The sequence below is a fragment of the Dipodomys merriami genome, unplaced genomic scaffold, assembly GCF_024711535.1.
Source record: "Dipodomys merriami isolate MVZ:Mamm:240054 unplaced genomic scaffold, mDipMer1.0.p SCAF_78, whole genome shotgun sequence".
Taxonomy (NCBI): domain Eukaryota; kingdom Metazoa; phylum Chordata; class Mammalia; order Rodentia; family Heteromyidae; genus Dipodomys; species Dipodomys merriami.
In genome coordinates this window covers 1,205,722-1,228,481 of record NW_027206379.1, presented here as the reverse complement: position 1 = coordinate 1,228,481, position 22,760 = coordinate 1,205,722, and the positions used below count along the sequence as shown (strand labels likewise).

Here is a 22,760-nt window from a genome sequence, read left to right as displayed (position 1 = left end):
CAGAAAGAGAACAAAAGGAAAGGAACCTATGAATATATTTTCACCAAGTAAGGAACAAACTAAGAAGATGTGGAACCCAGGGAATAGGGGACCCTCAGAGAATATTCTTTTTTCTTTTTCTTCCAGTTGTGGGGTTTGAACTCAGGGCCTGGGTGCAATCCCTGAGCTCTTTTGTTCAAGGAAGGCTAGTGCTATTTACCATTTTGAGCCACAGCACCACTTCCAGTTTTCTGGTGGGTAACTGGAGATAAGAATCTCATGGTGGGGCTGGGAAGGTAGCTCAGTGGTAGAGCGCTTGCCTTGCATGCATGAGGCCCTGGGTTCGATTCCTCAGCACCACATAAGCAAAAAGAAAAAAGCCGGAAGTAGCGCTGTGGCTCAAGTGGTAGAGCACTAGCTTGAGCTGAAGAGCTGAGGGACAGCGCCCAGGCCCAGAGTTCAGGCCCCACAACCAGACCACCCCCCAAAAAAAAAAAAAAATCTCATGGGACTTTTCTTCCTGGGCTGACTTCAAACCATAATCCTCAGATCTCAGCCTCCTGGGTAGTTTGAGATTACAGGTGTGAGCCACTGATGCCTGGCAAAGAGAATATTCTTGTTAGCAAACTATCCTCAGGGAAGCAGAGGATGAATGAAAGAAAAAAGAGAAACCATCAAATTGCAACTATTTTATTAGAAAACTATATAAATAAAAATTCAAGGCAATTAGTAACTGGAAAGATTTGAAAGTTCAAAAAATGTAATTTATTTATAACTCAGTTTCTGCCTTTACCATGAATAAATTTCCATAGCAATATAAATAATAACCTTTTAGATTATATTGATTCATCTAAAAAAGAAGAGGGGTTACGTTTCAAGAGAGCTAAAGCTAAGGCCTCATCTAGTACAGGGGGCCAGCTGATAATGTTAGGACTGACAACAAGCAAGAGGAATACACAAATTTTAAAACAGAGCTAAAAGAACTAGAACTGACTGGTGCAGGGATAGCCTTGACAATGAGATTGCTTTCTTGTTATCTACGAATACCATATTTCTCAGTATATGTGTGCTTCTAAACAAATAGCAAGACAAGTCCTCTTCTTATCCTTAATGTATACAGTTTCCTGGAGCTTTGCTGGTGCTAGTGGGCACCCTGCGCTGTTTCTTACTTCCTGTTCCTTTAGCCTCATCCTAAGATGTAGTTGGTATGTTTCTTACTAACAGGCATATAGTGTAACATTACATAAATTACTATTAGGGGCTGGCATTGATGTCCCCTTTCATCATCATGAATAGAACACAGATCAGATGTTCTTGTTCTGAGTTCACACAGCTTAAGAGTGCAACTCATGGCCTGATGGGTGAAAAGGACTGGAAAGTCAGTGGCTGACACAGGACACTGCCTGTCCCAGCCTTGCTGGATCACACAGCTTGGGTGACAAGGGGCTCATCACCTTTCAGGCAGGCCTTCAACCTCGGCTGAGTCCTGTGGGTTGAGGGCTCTGAGCAGCACTCCCTCTACCCCTACATCCTTGTTTCCAGGCTCCATCTTCTGCTTGTTGTACCAGCTGTGCCTCAGGTGGCCTGATGTGGAAATCCTTCACCACTGACCCAGGAAGTCCCGTCTGTGAAGGGTGGGTGGTGGGGGATGGCTTTTTCTTCTGTCCAGGCCCCTCCTTTCTCTTAACATGGCCTGGGATGCTCTTCTTGGAAGAGTTATGGTAGTGTCTCCCTTGTTGTTGCGTTTGGGGTGTAGAGGCTGCTACTGGGCGCAGGTGGTCAGCTTGGACTGCTGTCAGTCACCCTTCTCCGGTTGGGCTGCCCAGGTTGGAGGGTGCCAGGGCTGAAGGCAGCTCACCAACAATCTGGTCAAACTACTGTATTTTACATGAGAGGAGACTGAAGCCTAGAGGGATTTGGCTTCTTCCTGAAAGCTCAGGCTGTGTGCCATACACACGACATCATCAGGCGGGGAGCGGGAGGGGGGCTGGATAGGCCCGGGAGCAGCAATCCTGACCTGACCCTCAAGGGGCTTCAGGTGGCTTCCATTAATCTTCAGCTTCACTCCACACTTCTGGTGGGCACTTTTCCAGTATATTCTGTCCCACTCTGCTCATTGCCTAGTAAACTCCATCCACAGGAGTGACTTGGCTCTCAGGTGTAGAATAGCATCCTGCTGGGCACTTCTGAGTGTCTGCCCTCTGGACTCCCACCCCAAGCCCCACAAATGCCTGTTCTGGTGCCCCCAGTCCACCTGTGCTGTCTAGCGCAGCCTTCCTCTCCAGGAATGTTGTCTTTGGCCATCCAGGTCAGAAGCAGCTGCTGTCTGTCCTTTAGGAGGGTGCTCGGGAGGGTTGGGATCTCTAACGCCCTCCATGGATCCCCGCTGCCCTCTAGTATCACCGCTTAAATTGGAACACTTCCTGGGCCTCAAGAGGCTTGAGGGAGTGACTGAGTTCAGGACTTGGGAAATATGTCCTGGGGAAGGTGGCATTTCTCTGGGCCACAAGGGGAAAGTGGCACCTATGGCTTGCCAAGGAAAAATATCGATGCCTGTGCTTCATGCTTCACCTGCAGCCCCCGAACCCCAGGGGTGACTGAGCACGGCCTTCCTCAAGAAAAGCTTGCTCTAGCCAGGCCTATGATGGAAGCCTGTGTGCCTCAGGGAAGAAGTGGAGGAGGGCAGGGCTTCTCTTCTCACATAGACTGTTTCACAGCTTTCTGGGGCCTGGTAAGGTTTCTGGAAGGAGCTGGGAAGGGTGCTGGGTGGTCCTGAGGGAGGAGGCACTGGGTGCTCGCTGCCTTGCTGCTCAGGCCTTGGTGGTGCGGGGCTGCTTTGGAGAGGAGGGGAAGCTGGGACCCAGCACGTGGCCGGGCTGCGTAGGGTGTGGCCTGACTCTGCTGGGTCCACCCAGGCAGGAAGTGGCTGGCTCCATTCCACTGGGGCTCGGCTGCTGGCGGGGGCTCAGGCAGCCACCAGCCCCTCGCTCACTGGCATGTTGATGTGGGCGCTCAGCAGGGGGGCACTGCGGCCTTCGCGGAGCACCAGAACCTAAGGAAGAGGCGCCATGACAGAGGGGGCGCAAATCTTGACACCATGCCCCCCTACACCAAGGCCAAGCCACTTGTCCACTTGTCCATGTGGACCCTAACTGCAGGCCACCAGGCCAAGGCCAGAGGGCTGAGGAGAGGCTGGTAGGCCACAACTGGATGACACCTCACACAAGCCCAAGGGCGTTATCCACATGCACTCCTGATGTCCTCTAAGAAGCTCGGGTGGGTGACTTACCTTGATCATGTCTGAGATGCCCTTGCCGCTGAGGCTCTCCACAAAGGTCTCCAGGGGGTAGCTGAGCCCTGGCACCAGCAAGGGGACCTAGATTTGAGGACCAAGAGAAAAGAAAATCAGGCACCACGCTTGGATGGTGTTAAGACACTTTCCAAGGTGGCACTTGTGCCCACGGTCTCTGTTGTGTCTTGGGACCCTCTGGGGGTTGTGGGATGGTCATGGGATCTGGGATCCTGGCAGTGTGGAGAGGAGAACCAGGGCCGCATGGCATGTCTGGGGTTAAACCTAGACCCCTGCACGACACAATGTAGAGGCCTTTAGCCTGGGCCCTGCTCTAAGGGCAGAGTTGGGGTCTCTTCATGTAGTAGAAGCAGTTAGGAAGCAGGGTGGGCTCTGGGGGTACCCCAGTCCTCAGTGGCTCCGCTGTTTTCCAGAACTTTCTGTGTGGTTCCCTGGGGCCATTCAGGTTGGGAGAAAGGTAACAGGTAGAAACTGGTCACCTCCCAGACACCCTTGCTGAGCCGACTCTGGTCTTGAGCTGGAGAGTCAGACATTGCCCACTTTCCTACCTCAACCTGGTGGGGGTCTGGGGGTATCCAACTATAACTCTGACCACCCCAGCTGCCACATCCTCTGCCTGGGTGTCAGGGTCCTGTACCTTGAAGAAGGCCCGAGGCAGGGCATAGAGAGCCTCGTTGTACAGGAAGCAGACCAGCAGCCCCAGCAGGGGCCTGGCTGTCGAGGTGTTCTGCAGGTGAAGTGTGAGCTTAAAGGTAGGGCCCAGGCCCTGAACCTGTGGAGAGAGTGGATGGAGAAGGCCCTCAGGACCCTGGTCCTGCCTGCCTGCTTCCTCATCGGGCCACCCCTCCAGCTTTTTTTTTTTTTTTTTTGTCAGTCATGGGGCTTGAACTCAGGGCCTGGGCATTGTCTCTCAGCTCTTCAGTTCAAAGTGAGCACCCTACCACTTAAGCCACAGCACCACTTCCGGTTTTCTGGCAGTGAATTGGAGATCAGTCTCACGGACTTTGCCTGGGCTGGCTCTGAACCGCGATTCTCAGATCTCAACCTCCTGAGTAGCTAGGATGACAGGCGTGAGCTATTGGTACCCGGCACTCCTCTAGCTTTTTCCAACTGCTTCTCAAAATGCACAGAACCCTGGGAAGTGCACAGGGGTCAGCAGAGACCCAGAGGGGAGGAGGTGGATGGAGGCCACTTGTATCTGGGTTGGTGTGGGCTCTTCCTTTGCCCTGTGTCAGTCCATGGTTGGGGACCCCTGGAGCCGGGGTCATGGTGGCCTTCCCTGTCCCAGTCAGTCAGTCCCAACACCTTGGGTTGGTGTGGCTACCAAAGCAATCAGCTTTCTTTCCTGTGCCGTGGCCAGAATGCCCCAGGGTCACTCCTTTACCCCAAATCGGAGGGCTTTTCTGGGGCAGTATGGAACAGGGGAGCTGGGCAGGGTGACCTCTGTGGCCAGTTGTAAAAGAGGTAAGCAGGTGAAAGGTGCTCTCCCAGAGGGCATGGGACTCCAGCAGGTGACAAAGAGCCTGGGCCTTGGCTTGACACCGACACCGGAGGCTTAACATGTGTGGTATGGGGGTCACCTTCTCCTGCCCTCTGGCCCTGACACCCCACACGGGCGCACTCACCACTGCGTGGAGCTTGAGTGGCTCCCGGTCTGTCGCGGACATGGGGCTCAGGCTGGACTCAAGGGCCTGCACGTAGGCGCGGGCAGCTCGGAGCCGAAGAAGGTAGAGGTCCGTCTGGAAGGTTCGGTGCATGGCTGCGGGGGGGATACGGAGCAGAGTCTGGAACGGGGCAAGGGGCTCCTGCTCAGGCTGCTGTGGGGAGGATACGCAAGGAAGATAGGCTGGCAGGATCTTCAGAGGCTGGGAACATGGGGACCGGAAGGGCCAAGGCCCTGTGGCCAGCCTTAGGCAACACTGGACCATGTTCTCCTTCCTGGTTCTCTCACCATCTTGCCGCCTGGCTCCTTCTGTTCCACCCTCAAGGCTTGTGCCTCGCTGGCCTTGACCTTGGTTCCCTCCACCCTCCGTCTTATTCCTCACACCATCTGCAGCTGGCCAAAGAGCAACATTTGCCAGCCCCTGGCAGTGTGTCCACACTGGGCATTGTGTACTGTGTCCCTAGCAGTTTGTGGGTACCTGATCTGCCTCTTGCTCTAATCATTTCTTGGCCCTCTCCACCAGTTCAGCACTACCTTGGTGTTCCGACAGTCACTGCTGGCCCACAATTCACTCCTCATCTCTTACCACTGGCCAAACGCCAGTGACGCTGCTCACGTCGCTCCAGGGCCCGTGTGTCCTACGCCCCCTGCTCCTTCCTTGGCAGGCCCAGTTCCGTGGTCGTCTTTGATTTGTGGGTGAGGTGCCTCTTGCACCTTTTCAGGATGTGTTATCTACCCATTATTTTTTTTCTTTTCCTCTACTATTTGTTAGTAGTAGAGATCTGGTCAACTTCTGAAAACAAACAGTGCCGGGCTTTCTGTATAACTCTTCATGGATTGACTCTGAAGCAATCAACATTATAATATTAGCTCTTCCCACCTTGAGGCTTAGGAAGTCTCTCTATAGAAACATTCAGGTGGACTTCAATGTTTTTTTTTTTTTTTTGGGTCCGGTTGTGGGGCCTGAACTCTGGGCCTGGGCGCTGTCCCTCAGCTCTTCAGCTCAAGGCTAGCACTCTACCACTTGAGCCACAGCGCCACTTCCGGCTTTTTTCCTTTTGCTTATGTGGTGCTGAGGAATCGAACCCAGGGCCTCATGCATGCAAGGCACGCGCTCTACCACTGAGCCACATTCCCAGCCCCGACTTCAATGTTCTTGAAGGTAGTTTCATAATTTTAGTTTTTGAACTCAGGATCCTAAGCTTGCCTGCTTGGCTAGTGCTATGTGATTTGAGCAACACCTGAAGCCTGGATTTCTGCTGGTTATTTTAGAGACACTACCACAGAATTTTTTTTTTTTTTTTTGCCAGTCCTGGTGCTTGAACTCAAGGCCTGGGCACTGTCCCTGAGCTTCTTTTGCTCAAGGCTAGCACACTGCCATTTGAGCCACAGTGCCGATTCTGGCCTTTTCTGTTTATGTGGTTCTGAGGAATCGAACCCAGGTCTTCATGCACGTTAGGCAAGCACTCTACCACTAAGCCACATTCTGAGTCCTATCATAGAAGATCCTCCAGATCTTAGCTTCTCAGGTAGTTAGATTACAGGCATGAGCTACTTGCAACCTAGCCTAAGTTTCTTTTGTTTTCTTTTCTTTTTCTTTCTTTTTTTTTTTGGGTCCGGTCATGGGGCCTGAACTCTGGGCCTGGGCACTGTCCCTCAGCTCTTCAGCTCAAGGCTAGCACTCTACCACTTGAGCCACAGCACCACTTCCGGCTTTTTTCTTTTTGCTTATGTGGTGCTGAGGACTCGAACCCAGGGCCTCATGCATGCAAGGCAAGCGCTCTACCACTGCGCCACCTTCCCAGCCCCAATTGTCTTCTTTTCTTTTGTGGTGCTGGGGACTGAACCTAGCATACAGGAGATAAGTGCTCTACTACCACTGAACTAGGCCCCTCCTTTTTTTTTTTTTTTTTTTTTTGTTGGTTGTGGGCTTGAACTCTGGGCCTGGGCACTGTCCCTCAGCTCTTCAGCTCAAGGGGAGCGCTCTACCACTTGAGCCACAGCGCCACTTCTGGTTTTCTGGTGGTTTATTGGAGATCAGAGTCTCATGAACTTTGCTGCCCGGACTGGCTTTGAACCACAATCCTCAGATCTTGGCCTCCTGAGTAGCTAGGATCACAGGCTTGAGCCACCACTTTTTTTGTGTTTGTACCAGTCCTGTGACTTGAACTTAGAGCCTGAGCTTTGTACCTAACCTTGTTTTTTTGCTCAAGACTTATACTCTACCTCTTGAGCAACAGCTCCATGTACAGCTTTTTGGTGGTTAATTGGAGCTTTGTCTCACAGACTTTCCTGCCTGGGCTGGCTTCAAACTATAATCCTCAGATGTCAGCCTTCTAAGTAGCTAGGGCTACATGCATGTGAGATATTGGTGCCTGGCCACCCCATACTTTTTATGTATGCTTGAGTTAGTATCCTAAATGCTGGGATTATAAGTATGTACCATCAGGCCTGTGTAGCTTTATAATATTTTTTTTTACTAGACCCTGTACATTTTCTTTCTCTCTTTCTTTCTTTCTTTGTTTCTATTTTGTATTTGAACTGAGGGTTTTGTGCTTGCCAGGCAGGTACTCTATTGTTTGAGTCATATCTCCAGCCCTTGTACATTTTCTTTTTTTTTTTTTTGTCGGTCGTGGGGCTTGAACTCTGGGCCTGGGTGCTGTCCCTCAGCTCTTCAGCTCAAGGCGAGCGCTCTACCACTTGAGCTACAGCGCCACTTCCGGTTTTCTGGTGATTTATTGGAGATAGGAGTCTCACGGTCTCTCCTGCCCGGGCTGGCTTTGAACCGCTATCCTCAGATCTCAGCCTCCTGAGTAGCTAGGATTACAGGCGTGAGCCACCAGCGCCTGGCTCCTAATGCTTCTTTTTGCTCAAGGCTAGCCCTCTACTATTTGAGCCCAGCACCACTTCCAGCTTTTTCTGTATGCAGGGCTTTGTGAATGCTAAGCAAGCACTCTACTGCTAAGCCACATTCCTAACCTTTATGCATTTTCTTGTTGCAGTTATTTCTAGAGATTTCTTTGTATTTCACAGCTGGATATTAGTAATATATACAAAAGCTTACAATTTATTTTAACTATTTCGTTTTGTGCCAGTCAGGGCTGGAATACTGTTGCTAAGCTTTGGTGCTCAAGGACAGCACACTACAGCTTGAGCTACAGCGCTATTTCCAACTTTTTGATGGATAATTGGTGATGAGACTCTCACAATTTTCCTGCCCAGACTGGCTTTGAATCTGGATCCTCAGATCTCAGCCTCCTGAGTAGCTAGGAGTAGAGCTACCAGTGCCTGGCAAAAGCTTACAATTTTAAGCTTACAATCACCTTGCAGAATGCTCTAATTTTTCTGAAACTTTATTAACTGTTTCACTTATCATTTCTAAGCTATTTTTTCTGTCCTCTTAATTTAGTCTTCAAACTCAGAAAAGATCCTGAATAGGATCTTTTAGGATCTTAATTTAGTCTTATGATCTTAATTAAGTATCTTAATTTAATCTTAGGATTTTAATTAAGGACCTTAGTCTTCAAACAAAAAAGCATCTGAGTTAATTACTCTTCTGTTTAACACCCATGTCAGATCACCACCCCATACAATGCATTGAAACTTCAGCTTGTCATTTCCTGACCTTTGAGAGCTGGCTCTGCCCTTCCTTCCCTCCCTGCTCCCCCAGCTAGCTGGCCTTCCAGCATGGCACCCATAGTTTTATGGCAAGTCAGGGCTGTGTGTCTCTACCCCAGCTCTGTCTAAAAGCCCCTCCTTCCCTGTGCTGCTTTGGACTTTCTCTTCTAGTGTAAAGTCAATGTCACTTTTTGGGAGCCTTTCTTGTTCCCTAGGTAAAATCTCTTACTCCTGGGGTGTGCTCCAGTAACCCTTGACAGAAACCCTTCTCCCCCTGGGATATAATACTTGGTTGTCCAGGTGGACTGAGCTCCTAAGGCAGGGACCAGCCTAATTCAAGGCCCTTGGCATCATCATAGGGAACGAATACATGGATGAGCAGAAAACTGGACAAGAGACAGAATCCTGGTCAATTTCTACATTTCCCCTGAAGAATTCCTGCATCTGGAAGTGACGGCTGCCTGTCTGGACTCTGAGGGATTTGTACTCACCCACGGTACCCGCCATCTTGAGGAGCAATTATTTGGAGGCAGGTGGACCTCCAAGGTTGCCCTTGGACTTCTATAGGCCTACGAGCTGCCTTGTCAGCCAAGGTCTCCAGTGCTCAGGGGCAGCTTTTACTCGGCGTGCCCAGGTTCAGGTCTGAGTCTTACCAGTACCAGCTTCCCGCTCTCGTAGCGTCTGATCCACATACAGTCGGGTTTTTCGGGGCACGTCAAGTTTCGTGGCCTGGGCCAGTGGGGGGCCTACCTCTCCCGTCCCTTCTACAAACACCGCTGTACGCTTCAGGATCTTGATGATCAGGCCTCCACCTGAGAAGTGAACAGATGAAAAGAGACTTGTCCTTCTTGGCTCTGTCCCCCATTCCCATTCCTTCTTCCCCAAATAAGCAGTTTCATAAAGAGCAATTCTCTGTCTGTCTTCATCACAAAACTGATTCTGGGAGTGAAGCGATCATTTAGCAGCTTTTTTTTTTTTTTTTTTTTTTTTTTGGGTCTGGTCGTGGGGCCTGAACTCTGGGCCTGGTTGCTGTCCCTCAGCTCTTCAGCTCAAGGCTAGCGCTCTAGCACTTGAGCCACAGCGCCACTTCCGGCTTTTTTCTTTTTGCTTATGTGGTGCTGAGGAATTGAACCCAGGGCCTCAGGCATGCAAGGCAAGCGCTCTACCACTGAGCCACCTTCCCAGCCCCTAGCAGCTATTTTATGGAATCCTGTGGCAAGTGCTGTGGATATTGGCGTGAACTGGACACCTGCCAGACCAGGATTCGGCCCTGGACAGTGGGAATTAACCTGTTACTAATGAGCCGTGATAGTGGGCCAGCCCCGTGCAGGTCTAGCTTTCTACATGTGGGTCTGCCTATGTTTCAGCATCACATCCTCCTCCTCTTTTCCCAGCCTGCCCCCTTCACACCAACTCCAATGCCAGCTCTGAGTCCCCCACCTTTCGTGGTCATGATGAGGGTGTTGTCCTCCCGCCCATAGCGGCCGAAGCAAAGGCTAGTCACAGCGTCCTATGTGGAGAGACTGGAGTTTAATTAGGGGAACATCTTGGAGGGGAAAGAAGATGGGGGAGTGGGAGAGGGAAGAAGAATGTAAGATCTCATGAGAGGAAGCCCAGGGGCACACTTGGAAATATTTCCTCTATTTGCCATCTCCCCTTCAACCTCACTGCCACTGCCAAAGTTCTAGAATACACCTCACTGGTCCGCTCTTTTAGGGTAGTCTCCTAATTGGTCCCCAGTTGTCTCTGCTGCCTTTCAAAGCTCCAAGCCTCCAGCTGGGGGCATAGTTGAAGTGATAAAGTACCCGCTTAGCAAACACAAGGTCCTGAGTGCAAACACCAGTACCTCCAAAAGGAAAAGAAGAAAACAGCCCCTCCCCCCAAAAAACCTCTGATGGCTTTTGTCCTCCTGTTTGTCATATCACATCAGCCTTTCAGAAATGATCCACATTCACCTTTTTACCTATCCCCATCCCCTGCCCTCCCAAGTCCCAAACCAGTTGCTCTTTGATTTTATATTTAGGCCCAAGACAATGTATACACACAAACATACAAACCACGCTTACATCTGATACACTCTGAAATTTCTTAAGTTTTGGTTTGGTATGGTTTTATCACTTGTGGAGTTTAAACTCAGGGCCTGGATGCTGTCCCCGAGCTCTTTTGCTCAAGGCTGGTGCTCTAACATTATGAGCCACAGCTCTACATCTGGTTTTCAGGTGGTTAATTGGAGATCAGAGTCTCATGGACTTTCCCTCCCCCAGGCTGGCTTCACACCTCAATCCTCACATCTCAGTCTCCTGAGTCGCTGGGATTACAGGCATGAGCCACTGGTGTCTGGTTTTCTTAATTTTTAAAATGTTGCTGATTACCCAATTTGTGTGGGGGCTGGAGGGTGGGGTGGGTGGGAGTGGGTTCTAGGGCTTGAACTCAGCACTTGGGCACTGTCCCTGAGCTGCTTTTGCTCAAGACTAGCACTCTATCACTTGAGCCACAACTCGATTTTTAGCTTTGGAGATGAGTCTCAAGGACTTTCCTGCACAGGCTAGCTTCAAATTATGATCTCAGATCTCAACGTCCTGAGTAGCTAGGATTACAGACATGAGCCACCACTGCCTGGCTTGACACTCTTATCACCAATTAGCCACCAAATGGCCAGAAGTGGCACTGTGGCTCAAGTGGTAGGGGACTAGCCTTGAGCAACAAAGCTCAGGGACAGCGCCCAGGCACTGAGTTCAAGCCTCAGTACCAGCACACACACAGAAAAAAAAAATCTTCAAGCTTGTCAGTCTTTGTTGGCTGGAATGTTCTGCTATCTGTCTAGCTGGTAATCTGATTTGCCAGGTGGATAAATGGTTACTCACTCTGTGGTGCCCCATGAATTTCACCCCAGTCCTCCTCCCCATCTCTTGGCTCTCTCTGTGCTTTCCTAGTGCCTCTATTAGTTCCTAGTTAGTCGCCTTTGATTGTACTCTCCCTAAAAACGAGGGCTTCTGCCTCCCCAATAGAGTGATTTGTACATACAAGGTGCTTACCACGTGCATTGCTCTCTCTCCCTGTGCACTGCAGATTACCAGGGCCTCTGCCTTACTAAGCAAATACTCTACCACCTGACTCATGCCCCTCAGTCCAACAGACATTTGGGTTTGTTTTGCAATGGGGATCAAACCCAGGTCTGTGTATGCCAGGCAAGCACTCTACCATGGAGCCTCACTCTAGCTCTTAACAAATGTTTCCCAGATGCCCGGATGTGAGGTCAGGTGAGAAAGCATGGATGGGGCTGAGGTGAGGAGGAGCCAGAGGCAGATCCCAGAAGAGGGGCTCACCGGGGTGCGGATGACGTTGAGCAGGGCCTTGTCGCGGTAGATGTGGACCTCGCCATTGGCCAGCCCAGCCATGACAGCTTGCAGGCCCCGCGAGCGCTGCTCCAGGAGGTTCATGGTTAAGATGGTGGCGGGCAGCTGCACTGTCCACAGCTTCTTACCCTGGCGGGGAAATAGCCGGTGTTGCAGGAGGCTCAGGGCTTCAAGGGGAAAGAAGGAGCATGGGAATTGCAGGGCAGGGGAAGCCAGAAGGATCTCCCAGCAGCACCTGGGGCAGATGGGGGGTGGGGGTGGGGATGGACGACAAGGGCTCGCTGGAGGCCACACCTTGTGGGTGAAGCCGTGCAGGCTGTCTTGGGTGCTGCCCACCACCAGGACCTTGTGTACCCGGACAAGCCCCACCGGCTGGGCACTCAGTTCGATGACATACTTGGGGCGTTTGGAGTCTCTGTGGGATAAAAACAGCAGTTTGGCACCAGAGAATCCTTTTTTCCCCTCTGCCACTGAGTGGATGTGTGAGCCCGGGTAACATCAAGTGTGTTTTCTAACCCTGTCCCCTCCCACCTTCACTGTGGTCACCTGTGTACGAGCCTGGTATTAACAGAGCTTTGAGTGGGCTCACTTTGGCCTCATGTGGCCAGTGCTAGTGGACCTGGGCAGTTTATCAGAATGGATGAAGATTCGATACTATGAGTATGGATGCAGAGTTTTCAGTCCCCATACTTTTTCATCCTAGTTTCTACTGTCCAAAAAGCAGAGATTCGGGCCTACAATGACCGCTCACTCTTCTTCAAGCCAATATCATGTCTCCTCTGAGGACTAAGGCCTGCCGCTCCCTTCCCCTAGCCTTCAGGGCCTCCTCTACCCTCTACCCAGAAAGGTGTTGTTTTGTTTGTCTTTTTTTAGACAGGGTCTGGCTATGTTGTAGTGAACTTCTGGGCTTAAGTAATCTTCCTGCTTTAGCCCCCTGACTTCTGGTACTATACATACATGCCTGTGCCACGACACCTAACCAGAGTAATTAAAAAAATATATATCTATATATCACATCATTCTTCTGATTAAAACCACATAGTGGCCAGGTACTGGTGGCTCATGCCTGTAATCCTACCTATTCAGGAGACAGATCTGAGGATTTGGGGTACAAAGCCAGCATAGGCAGGAAAAGTCTGTGAGACTCTTATCTCCAATTAGTAACAACAACAACAATAACAAAAAGCTGAAAGTGGAGCTGTCGCTCAAGTGGCAGAATGCTAACCTTGAGCAAAAAAAAAAAAGAAAAAAAAGCTAAGGGAGAGCACCTAGGCCTTAAATTTAAGCCCTAGTAGCGGCACAAATAAATAATTAAGTAAATAAATAAGGTGTTTGGTTTTTTTTTTGTTGGTTGTGGAGCCTGAACTCTGGGCCTGGGCGCTGTCCCTCAGCTCTTCAGTTCAAGGCTAGCGCTCTACCACTTGAGTCACAGTGCCACTTCTAGCTTTTTCTGCTTATGTGGTGCTGAGGAATGGAACCCAGGCCTCATACATGCAAGGCAAGCACTCTACCACTGAGCCACCTTCCCAGCCCATAAATAATGTTTAGACTATCAAACTAATGGTGGAGTACTATAAAATACAACATAAAGTGATGTGATAAATACTGCCATTTCTGTTCCTTCCACCTTGTGACAGCACACACTGTTCAAGCATTAACGCCCTGCTGGGGGGTTTTCACTTTGCTAGCTCCCATCTCAAGCTTTCAGACACTATTTACATGTGTGGGTTCAGACTCTTTGTAAAATTCACAGCTTTAGCCCGGTGCTGGTGGCTCATGCCTGTAATCCTAGTGACTCAGGAGGCTAAGATCTGAGGATTGAAGTTTGAAGCTAGTCCAGGCAGAAAAGTCTCCTTGAGACTCATCTCCAATTAGCCATCGGAAACTGGAGGTGGAGCTGTGGCTCAAAGCAGTAGAGCACTAGCCTTGAGAGAAAGAGCTCAGAGATGGCCCCCAGGCCCTGAGTTCAAGCCCCGTGACTGATCCCCTCCACCCCCCCAAAAAAAAATCTCAGCTCTTTTCATCCCCAAATTCCAGCTCCAAAAGCTCCTGGCTCATCTTGCAAACTTTGGAAATCACCAGTTTTCTAAGCCATTCCCCACACTCCTGACATAGCTACCTTCTCAGGATATAGATGCTTCCATTGCGACAGGCGGCTGCAAGCCGGAACTCCACATCAAATTGGCCAGAAACCTCCAGGAAGACAGGGACGCTGGGGAGGCTCATCTGTAAAGAAAGGGCACAAAGGGCTGGGAAAGTGGCTCATTGGTAGAGCGCTTGCCTTGCATGCCTGAGGCCCTGGGTTCGATTCCTCAGCACCACATAAGCAAAAAGAAAAAAGCTGGAAGTGGCACTGTGGCTCAAGTGGTAGAGCGCTAGCCTTGAGCTGAAGAGCTGAGGGACAGCGTCCAGGCCCAGAGTTCAGGCCCCAAGACCGGACTCAAAAAAAAAAAAAAAAAAAGAAAGGGCACAAACATCTTGACTTCTCAGAGCACAGTCCCTCCCTGGTATGTTCCTTGTCTGAAGTCCTAATCTCCTCACTCATTCTGTGTTGGAGGGAAGCTTGGCATTATGTAAAACAAACAAACAAAAAAACCTTTTAGGAAGGGCTAGGAAGGTGGCTCATGCCACCTTGCATGCATGAGGCCCTGGGTTCAATTCCTCAGCACCACATAAGCAAAAAGAAAAAAAGCTGGAAGTGGTGCTGTGGCTCAAGTGGTAGAGTGCCAGCCTTGAGCTGAAGAGCTGAGGGATAGCGCCCAGGCCCAGAGTTCAGGACCCATGACCGGACCCAAAAAAAAACAAAAACAAAAAACCTTTTAGGAATCCTAGCTACCCAGGAGACTGAGATCTGAGGATGGAGGTTTGAAGCTAGCCCAAGCAGGAAAGTCCCTGAGACCCTTATCTCCAATTAACCACTAGAAAATCGCAAGTGGAGCTATGGCTCAAAGTGGTGCTAGCCTTGAACAACAAAGTTTAGGGACAGGGCCCAGGCCCCGAGTTCAAGCCCTAGAACCAAACAGCACAAAACAATAACAAAACCCTTTAGTTTACATATTTGGACAAACTGCTACCTAGAGGAGGCATGGTCAGAAGTACTTATACACACAAAAATACTGAGCAAAGAAGACTACTGCAGTGAAATAAGTAACAATGAAAAACTGAAAAAAACTGAATGTATTCCAGGACAGAGTAAATACATCTGTATATGATGTATCTATGTAACGGGTGTACATGGCCCTTACAATGCTAATGTGTTTTTTTGATGGTCATGAGGCTTGAACTCTGGGCCTGGATCCTGTCCCTGAGCTCTTCAGCTCAAGGTGAGCGCTCTATCACTTGAGCCGCAGCACTACTTCTGGTTTTCTGGTGGTTAATTGGAGATAAGAGTCTCATGGACTTTCCTGCCTTAGCTGGCTTTGAACTGTAATCCTCAGATCACAGCTTCCTGAGTAGTTAGAATTATAGGCATGAGCCACAAGCACCTGGCATATTTTCCTTATGTTTATCTATAGTTCCTAATTTTTCTATAATGAACGTATATTGCTTAGAACTAACTGGAATCGCAGAGAGAGAATGCAGTGGGTCTTGCTCAGGGCCAGACCTGACACTGACCTTGGCCAAAATTGTGAAGGCCTCGGGGTCAAGCACTAGGAGCTCCTTGTTCTCAGTGCCCAGGACCAGGCAGGATATGGCGTCCTCATCAGCCAGGTTCTTCTTCAGGGTGGTCATGGTGGTGATGACCGTCTGTAGAAGGACTCCAGCGGTTACTCAAGGAACACTCCCACCATCTCCCCAGATACCCCAGGAGGGAATAAAGAGGGCAGAGGAGGAGGAAGAAGCATTAGAAATGTCACAAAATTTTATGTGCTATGGTGTTTACTGCAACAAATGTAACTACCTAACAAATGAACATCATTGGCCAGGGACCGGTGGCTCACGCCTGTAATCCTAGCTAGTGAGGAGGCTGAGATCTGAGGATCTCAGTTCAAAGCCAGCCTGGGAAGGAAAGTCCATGAGACTCTTATCTCCAATAAACCACCAGAAAACCAGAAGTGGCGCTGTGGCTCAAGTGGTAGAGTGCTAGCCTTGAGCTGAAGAGCTGAGGGATAGCCCTTAGGCCTAGAGTTCTAGCCCCACGATGGACAAAAAAAAAAAGAACATCATTAAAAGTCACTTAGGATGCCCATGTAATTGTAACCCCTCTGTACAGTATTTTCATAATAAAAAACATAATTAATTAATAAAAAAAGTCACTTAGGAGCTATCCTTCTGATCAAAAACAATGTTGTCTTTAAAAAACACTTTAAGTCTCAGTGACATGGAAAATGCTTATAATGGAAGGGAAAGAATAGGCAAAATGTTGACATAATCCCAGTTTAAAAACATGAACAGGCTAGGCACTGGTGGCTCATGTCTGTAATCCTAGCTACTTAGGAGGCTAGCTCTGAAGTATGAAATAAAAAGTCCATGAGACTCTTATCTCCAATAAACTGCTCAGAAAAAGACAGATGTGGTACTGTGGCTCAGGTGGTAGAGTGCTAGCCTTGAGCGAAAGAAGCTCAAGGACAGTGTCCAGGCCCTGAGTTCAAGCCCCAGGACTGGCACAAAAACAACAACAAAAAAGTGAACATACAAATATGCTAGAAGGCTAAGTCCTCAAACACAAACACTGGTGTTTTTCTCGACAACAGTGCTTTTCTAGAATTTTTACAGTGGGCATGTGTTCTTTTTGTAATTATAACTGGACATCAAAATAAAAAAAAAGGATTTTCTTCTTTTTTTTTTTTTTCCTGGTCTTGGGACTTGAACTTAGGTTCTGGGCTCCGTCTCTGAGCCTCTTTGTGCTTAAGTCTAGCCTAGTACTCTATTGCTTGAGCCACAACTCCACTTGCAGCTTTTTCTGGGTAGTTAATTGGAGATAAGAGTCTGATGGACTTCCCTGCCTGGGCTGCTTTTGATCCACAATCCTCTCCTCAGGTCTCAGCCTTCTGACTAGCTAGAATTACAGACATGAGCCATTGGCGCCTGGCTAGGGATGCCCTTTTAAAGGGAATGTCTCCTATGGGCCTGGGCCTGGACGCTGTCCCTATGCTCTTCAGCTCAAGGTGAGCGCTCTACCTCGAGCCACAGCACCACTTCCGGTTTTCTAGTGGTTAATTAGAGATCAGATTCTCACGGACTTTGCCTGGGCTGGCTTTGAACCATGATCCTCTGATCTCAGCCTCCTGAGTAGCTAGGATTACAGGTGTGAGCTACCAGTGCCCGGCTGCTTTTTCTATCCCCCCCTCTTCCTCTCTCTCTCTCTCTCTCTCTCTCTCTCTCTCTCTCTCTCTCTCTCTCTCTCTTCTCTCTCTCTTTTTCTCTCTCTCTCTCTTTCCAGTCCTGGGGCATGAATTCTAGATCTGGGTACTGTCCCTGGGCTCCTTTTTCAAGGCTAGCAGTCTACCACTTGAGCCACAGTGCCACTTCTGACTCTTTTTGTGATTAATTGGAGATAAGAGCACTGGCTGGCTTAGAACCATGACTATAAGATCTCAGCTTCCTGAGTAGCTAGGATTAATACAGGTGTGAGCCACCAGTACCTGGCTCTTTTTCTTTTTTTTAATTGTTATTATAAAAGTGATAGGGGCTGGGAAGGTGGCTCAGTGATAGAGTGCTTGCCTTGCATGCATGAGGCCCTGGGTTCGATTCCTCAGCACCACATAAGCAGAAAAAGCCAGAAGTGGTGTTGTAGTTCAAGAGGTAGAGTGCTAGCCTTGAGCTGAAGAGCTGAGGGATAGAGCCCAGGCCCAGAGTTCAAGCTCCATGTCTGACCAAAAAAAAAAAGAAAAGAAAAGAAAAAGTGATGTACAGAGGGGTTACAGTTACATAAGTCAGGTAAAGAGTACATTTTTTGCACAATGTCACCTCTTCAAAATGTTTTCTTTGGATGAATTAGTTACACCTGTGTGATCATCACATTGAAAAAGAAAACTAGGCATCAGGAGACTGAGATCTGATCATCATGGTTCAAAGCCAGCCCAGGCAAAAAGGTCCAAGAAACTCCTCAATTAACCAGCAAAAAGCTGGAAGTGGCACTGTGGCTCAAGTGATGAGTGCTAGTCTTGAAGGGAAAAGCTAAGGGACAGTGCTCAGGCCCTGAGTTCAAGCTCCAACAGCACGTACACACACAACAGTTACACACATGCAGCATTACCTGCCGCTTGATGGACTTGGACTTGTGCTGGTTCACAAATGGCTCCATTTCATTCAGGTCCAACTGCAGAAACCTGGGCAACACAGAGAACAGACATGTACAAGCCTAGCCTGGCTGCCCTGGGGCCTGTCTGCAGCTACTCCCCAACACCCCCCCACACCCAGACATATACCTGCACAGGACTCTTACCTGAGGGACTGTACAGACAAAGGTACTTCTGCCTTCTCCCTGCAAGGAGAGTGGCCAGTGTGGCAAGTTTAGTAGAGGAATTAACCTCTGGGCACGTGGGGTGAGGTTGGGGATAAAGAAGTGGAGAAGGGGGGCTGGGAAGGTGGCTCAGTGGTAGAGCGCTTGTCTTGCATGCCTGAGGCCCTGGGTTCGATTCCTCAGCACCACATAAGCAAAAAGAAAAAAGTCGGAAGTGGCGCTGTGGCTCAAGTGGTAGAGCGCTAGCTTTGAGCTGAAGAGCTGAGGGACAGCGCCCAGGCCCAGAGTTCAGGCCCCACGACTGGACCCAAAAAAAAAAAAAAAAAAAAAAAGGAAGTGGAGAAGGACATGGAGGGTAAGGGGCTCTCACCGGATGCTCTCCAGCATCTCCTTCAGGGTTAAGGGGTCAATTTGGTCCTGTGACAGGAAAGAAAGAGCCTGTGAGTCCCAGCACCCATGCTGTCAGGGCCCTTTATGCTTCTGGGGGTTCCTTTTCCTTTCAATTTCCTTCCCAACCTTCCTCAGCCCTGAGCCCCAAGCTCTTGATTTGAGTCTAGCCTCAGCAGCAGGGCTTTGCATGTTACCCTGTTTATCCATGTATTCCTCAACACCTCCTTGCTCCAGTCCTGATCCCAGTCTGGCAGGCACCTTCCTTCTTGGTGTCCCAGAAGAGCCACCACTGCTGTCTCTGGACAGGGGTCATGGCCCACCTCTCCCTATTGGGAGTCCACTCCTCTAGCTGGGGCCTGGTCTGTACCCAGTGCCTACCATCTTTGCCTTCTGGATGCCATCTCCTGTTACTGACCTCCTTGGCCTGATTCCAAAGGTCTTGTTCCACAGGGTTTGGAGGCAACTGAGGCAGGCTGAACTTGAAGTAGGGTCTCAGATTCTTATACACATAGACACATGGACCTGAAGCAAGTGCTAGGGCTGGAGTCCGAGGCTCGTGTTGCTCCATGAGGAAGGTGGCGGCCGCAGCTGGCAGGGAAGGCAGCGGGCTTTCTGTCAGCACTGTTGGTCCTTTGAATACCTTCAGTCGGGGCTGCTGCTCACCAGGGCCAAGGTCACCCACCACCAGCTACAGGGAGAAGATCTCTTATTTGGCTTTTTGCTGTGCTGCTTCTTCTTCTTCTTTTTTTTTTGGTCGGTCATGGGGCTTGAACTGTGGGCCTGGGCACTGTCGCTCAGCTCTTCAGCTCAAGGTGAGCGCTCTACCACTTGAGCCACAGTGTCACTTCCGGTTTTCTGGTAGTTTATTGGAGATTAGAGTCTCATGGACTTTTCCTGTCTGGACTGGCTTTGAACGACGATCTTCAGATCTCAGCCTTCTGAGTAGCTAGGATTACAGGCATTAGCCACCAGCGCCTGGCTTTGCTGTGCTTCTTCATTCACCCAACAAAGACTCTGCCCTCAGCCTTACAAGCCATGTACTCTGGTACATGAAAGTTAATGAAACCTTTGTGAACTTAGTTCCTCAGTAGCAAAATGGGAATGCTTACTTCATGACATAAATGGAGGAAATCCAATGAGATAATGAATTACAGAATCAGGTAAGTGCATCAAGGTGGCAGTGTCTCATATTTGTGATCCTACTTAGGAGGAGATTTGAGGATTCTGGTTCAAAGCCATCCCAGGCAGGAAAGTCATGTGAGACTCTGATCTCCAATTAACCACCAAAAAGCCAGAAGCAGAGCTATGGCTCAAGTGGCAGAGCATTTGCTTTGAGCACAAAAGCTCAGGGACAATGCCCAGGCGCTGAGTTTGGGTCCCAGAACTGGCACACACGCACACACACACAAATCCATAAGTAAAGCTATGGCTGAAGCTGTAGAGCATCAGCCTTGAGCACAAAAGCTAATGGAGAGCACCAAGGCCCTGAGTTAGAACTCCAATACTAGCACACACAAAAGAAAATTATCATTCCGCCAGGTGCCAGCGGCTCACACCTGTAATCCTAGATATTCAGGAAGCTGAGATCTCAGAATCATGGTTCAAAGCCAGCCTGGGCAAGAAGTCCATGAGACTCTTATCTCCAATAAACCACCAGAAAACCAGAAATGGTACTGTGGCTCAAGTGGTAGAGTGCTATCCTGAACTGAAGAGCTGAGGTACAGTGCCCAGGCCCAGAGTTCAAGCCCCATGACCGACATTTAAAAAAAAAACAAAAAAACAAAAACCATTCCTCCTTTTTTTGTGTGTGCCAATACTGGGGCTTAAACTCAGGGCCTGGATGCTGTCTCTGATTTTTGCTCAAGGCTACTGCCCTACCACTTGAGCCACAGCTCCACTTCCAGCTTTTTTGGGGGGGGAGGAGGTGGGTTGTGGGGCCTGAACTCTGGGCCTAGGCACTATCCTTCAGCGCTTCAGCTTAAGTCTAGCGCTCTACCACTTGAGCCATAGCACAGCTTCTGGCTTTTTCTGCTTATGTGGTGCTGAGGAATCGAACCCAAAGCCTCATGCATGCAAGGCAAGCACTCTACCACTGAGCCACCTTCCCAGCCCCACTTCCAGCTTTTTTTTTTTTTTGGTCAGTCGTGGGGCTTGGGCACTGTCCCTCAGCTCTTCAGCTCGAGGCGAGCACTCTACCACTTGAGCCACAGCGCCACTTCCAGTTTTCTAGTGGTTTATTGGAGATTAGAGTCTCACGGATATTTCTGCCCGGGCTGGCTTTGAATCTCGATCCTCAGATCTCAGCCTCCTGAGTAGCTAGGATTACAGACGTGAGCCACTGGAGCCCGGCTCCCCCTTCCAGCTTTTTTTTGCTGGTTAATTGGAGATCAAACCATGATCTCAGCCTCCTTGAGTAGCTAGGATTAGAGGTATGAATCACTGACACCAGCCATGTATTCCCTCTAGATAAACATAAAACTCTAGCTAGGTATGGCAGATACCCATAATGCCAGCTACTCTGGAGGTAGAGGTTGGGAGGATAGTGGTTTGAGATCAGCCTAGCAAAAAGTTAGCTAACCATCCCACCTTATCTCAACAAAAACATGTGTAGGGCAGAAGGCATGGTTCAATTGGTAGAGTGCTCTTGTTTAGCAAAAACAAGATTCTGAGTGCAAACCCCAGGACCACCAAAAAACAAAAACAAAAAACTGCCACACATGGTGGCAAGTGTCTTTCACCCCAGTTACTTTGGAGACATAAACAGGTGATTATGGTCCAAGCAAAAAAAAAAAACACCTAGGAGCTTGACTTAAGTGGCAAAGCACCAAGAGTGAGGTCCTGAGTTCAAATCCTGGTACAGAAAAACAAAACAAATGCTCTCACTTTTCCTTCCTTTACTTTCCCTCCAGATTCTAATGCCCAGCCCCAGCCACAGGATTCAAAGGATTTATCTTCTCAGCAAAGTATCAGGTCAAGTTATCTAAATTAGGAGGCTTTACATTGGTAGAATCTCCAGTAACAGGTTTCTTTCCCCCTCTGCTGCCTATATTATGAAATGTAGTAGTTCTCTTCACCTTCTCAGTGAAAATAGAATTTAAGATTGCATGTTGTTTTGTTTTGCTTTTAGTACTCGTGAATTCCAGATTAAGTCGAGCTTCCTTGAAGCCAACCTTCTGGCTCCCCTCCCACCCCACCCCGCTCTCGGCCGTCTGCTTACCTTGTACTCCCCGTCCCCATGCAAATCTGCTAACGCTGGAAGACACAAAAGGGCCATGAATCGGTCTCAGAATCCTCTGAGTTTCACCGCAGGCTAACTTTCCACCCCTCTCGTTCTTCTAGAAGCCGGGGTTCCAGACACTCACCCAGGCAGGCTGAGAAGGTGTGGATGTTGGCCAAGGGGTCGTAGTGCGCGTCCAGCCATTTCGAGTTGGTCTCGTTACTGGAAGGGGAGGGCGGGAGGGGGGGGAGAGTTGGGGATCGAGTCTCCCCGGGGAGGAAGAGCACGCTGAGGGAAGCGGTTTCTGACCCCGAGGAGCGCAGAGAGCCCCCGGGCTGCAGCACAGAAGGTCGGGGTCCACGCCTGGGGTCCCCCCACCGTGACACAGGCAAGCACGGCTTGCACTAGCTCGAAGAGCCCTAGGAGGATTTCTGGCGCTGCCTGAAAAGCTTAGGGTCCCCGCGCCCCGGCACCAGACTCCCTCTGCACATTTGTAAGGAAGATTGTGACCCCCAGTCTTCACCTCTGAACTCGGCTGGGGTCGGAATCCGATGAAGACGGAGCAGCCATCTTCCCAGCCGTCGCCTTGGCAACCTGCCCCGCCCCCGCCGCCGCGCACCGCCCAATCCTGCCCCCCCGTAGGGGGGCGATACTGTAAAAGCTCCAGCACAAAGGTTCCGGCGCGGAATCCCCAGGCGGGATGGAGGCGTTGGCGCCTCTGCTGGGCGCCGCCCGCGGAGGGGCAGCCCCTATCCCGGCTTATTTTGATTTATGGTTTCTGGGCCTTACATGCTGGGAGCAAGAGCGGCGTAGTTTGCCTT

At 49.7% G+C, this 22,760-nt stretch overlaps 1 protein-coding gene across 1 annotated transcript; it reads right to left on the bottom strand.

The window, feature by feature from the left end:
• Positions 1-653: 653 nt before the first annotated feature.
• Positions 654-22,528, bottom strand: LOC138818740 (BBSome complex member BBS1). Its single transcript, XM_070009819.1, has 17 exons — positions 22,463-22,528; positions 22,085-22,161; positions 21,940-21,974; positions 19,138-19,410; positions 18,703-18,749; positions 18,315-18,353; positions 18,126-18,198; positions 15,542-15,673; positions 14,046-14,152; positions 12,221-12,341; positions 11,897-12,055; positions 10,011-10,080; positions 9,224-9,382; positions 4,915-5,048; positions 3,927-4,061; positions 3,269-3,355; positions 654-3,031 (listed from the first exon to the last, which is right to left on the bottom strand). The coding sequence occupies exons 1-17, from the start codon at positions 22,507-22,509 to the stop codon at positions 2,945-2,947; spliced, it is 1,782 nt and encodes a 593-aa protein (XP_069865920.1). The 5' UTR covers positions 22,510-22,528; the 3' UTR covers positions 654-2,944.
• Between the last annotated feature and the right edge of the window lie 232 nt (positions 22,529-22,760).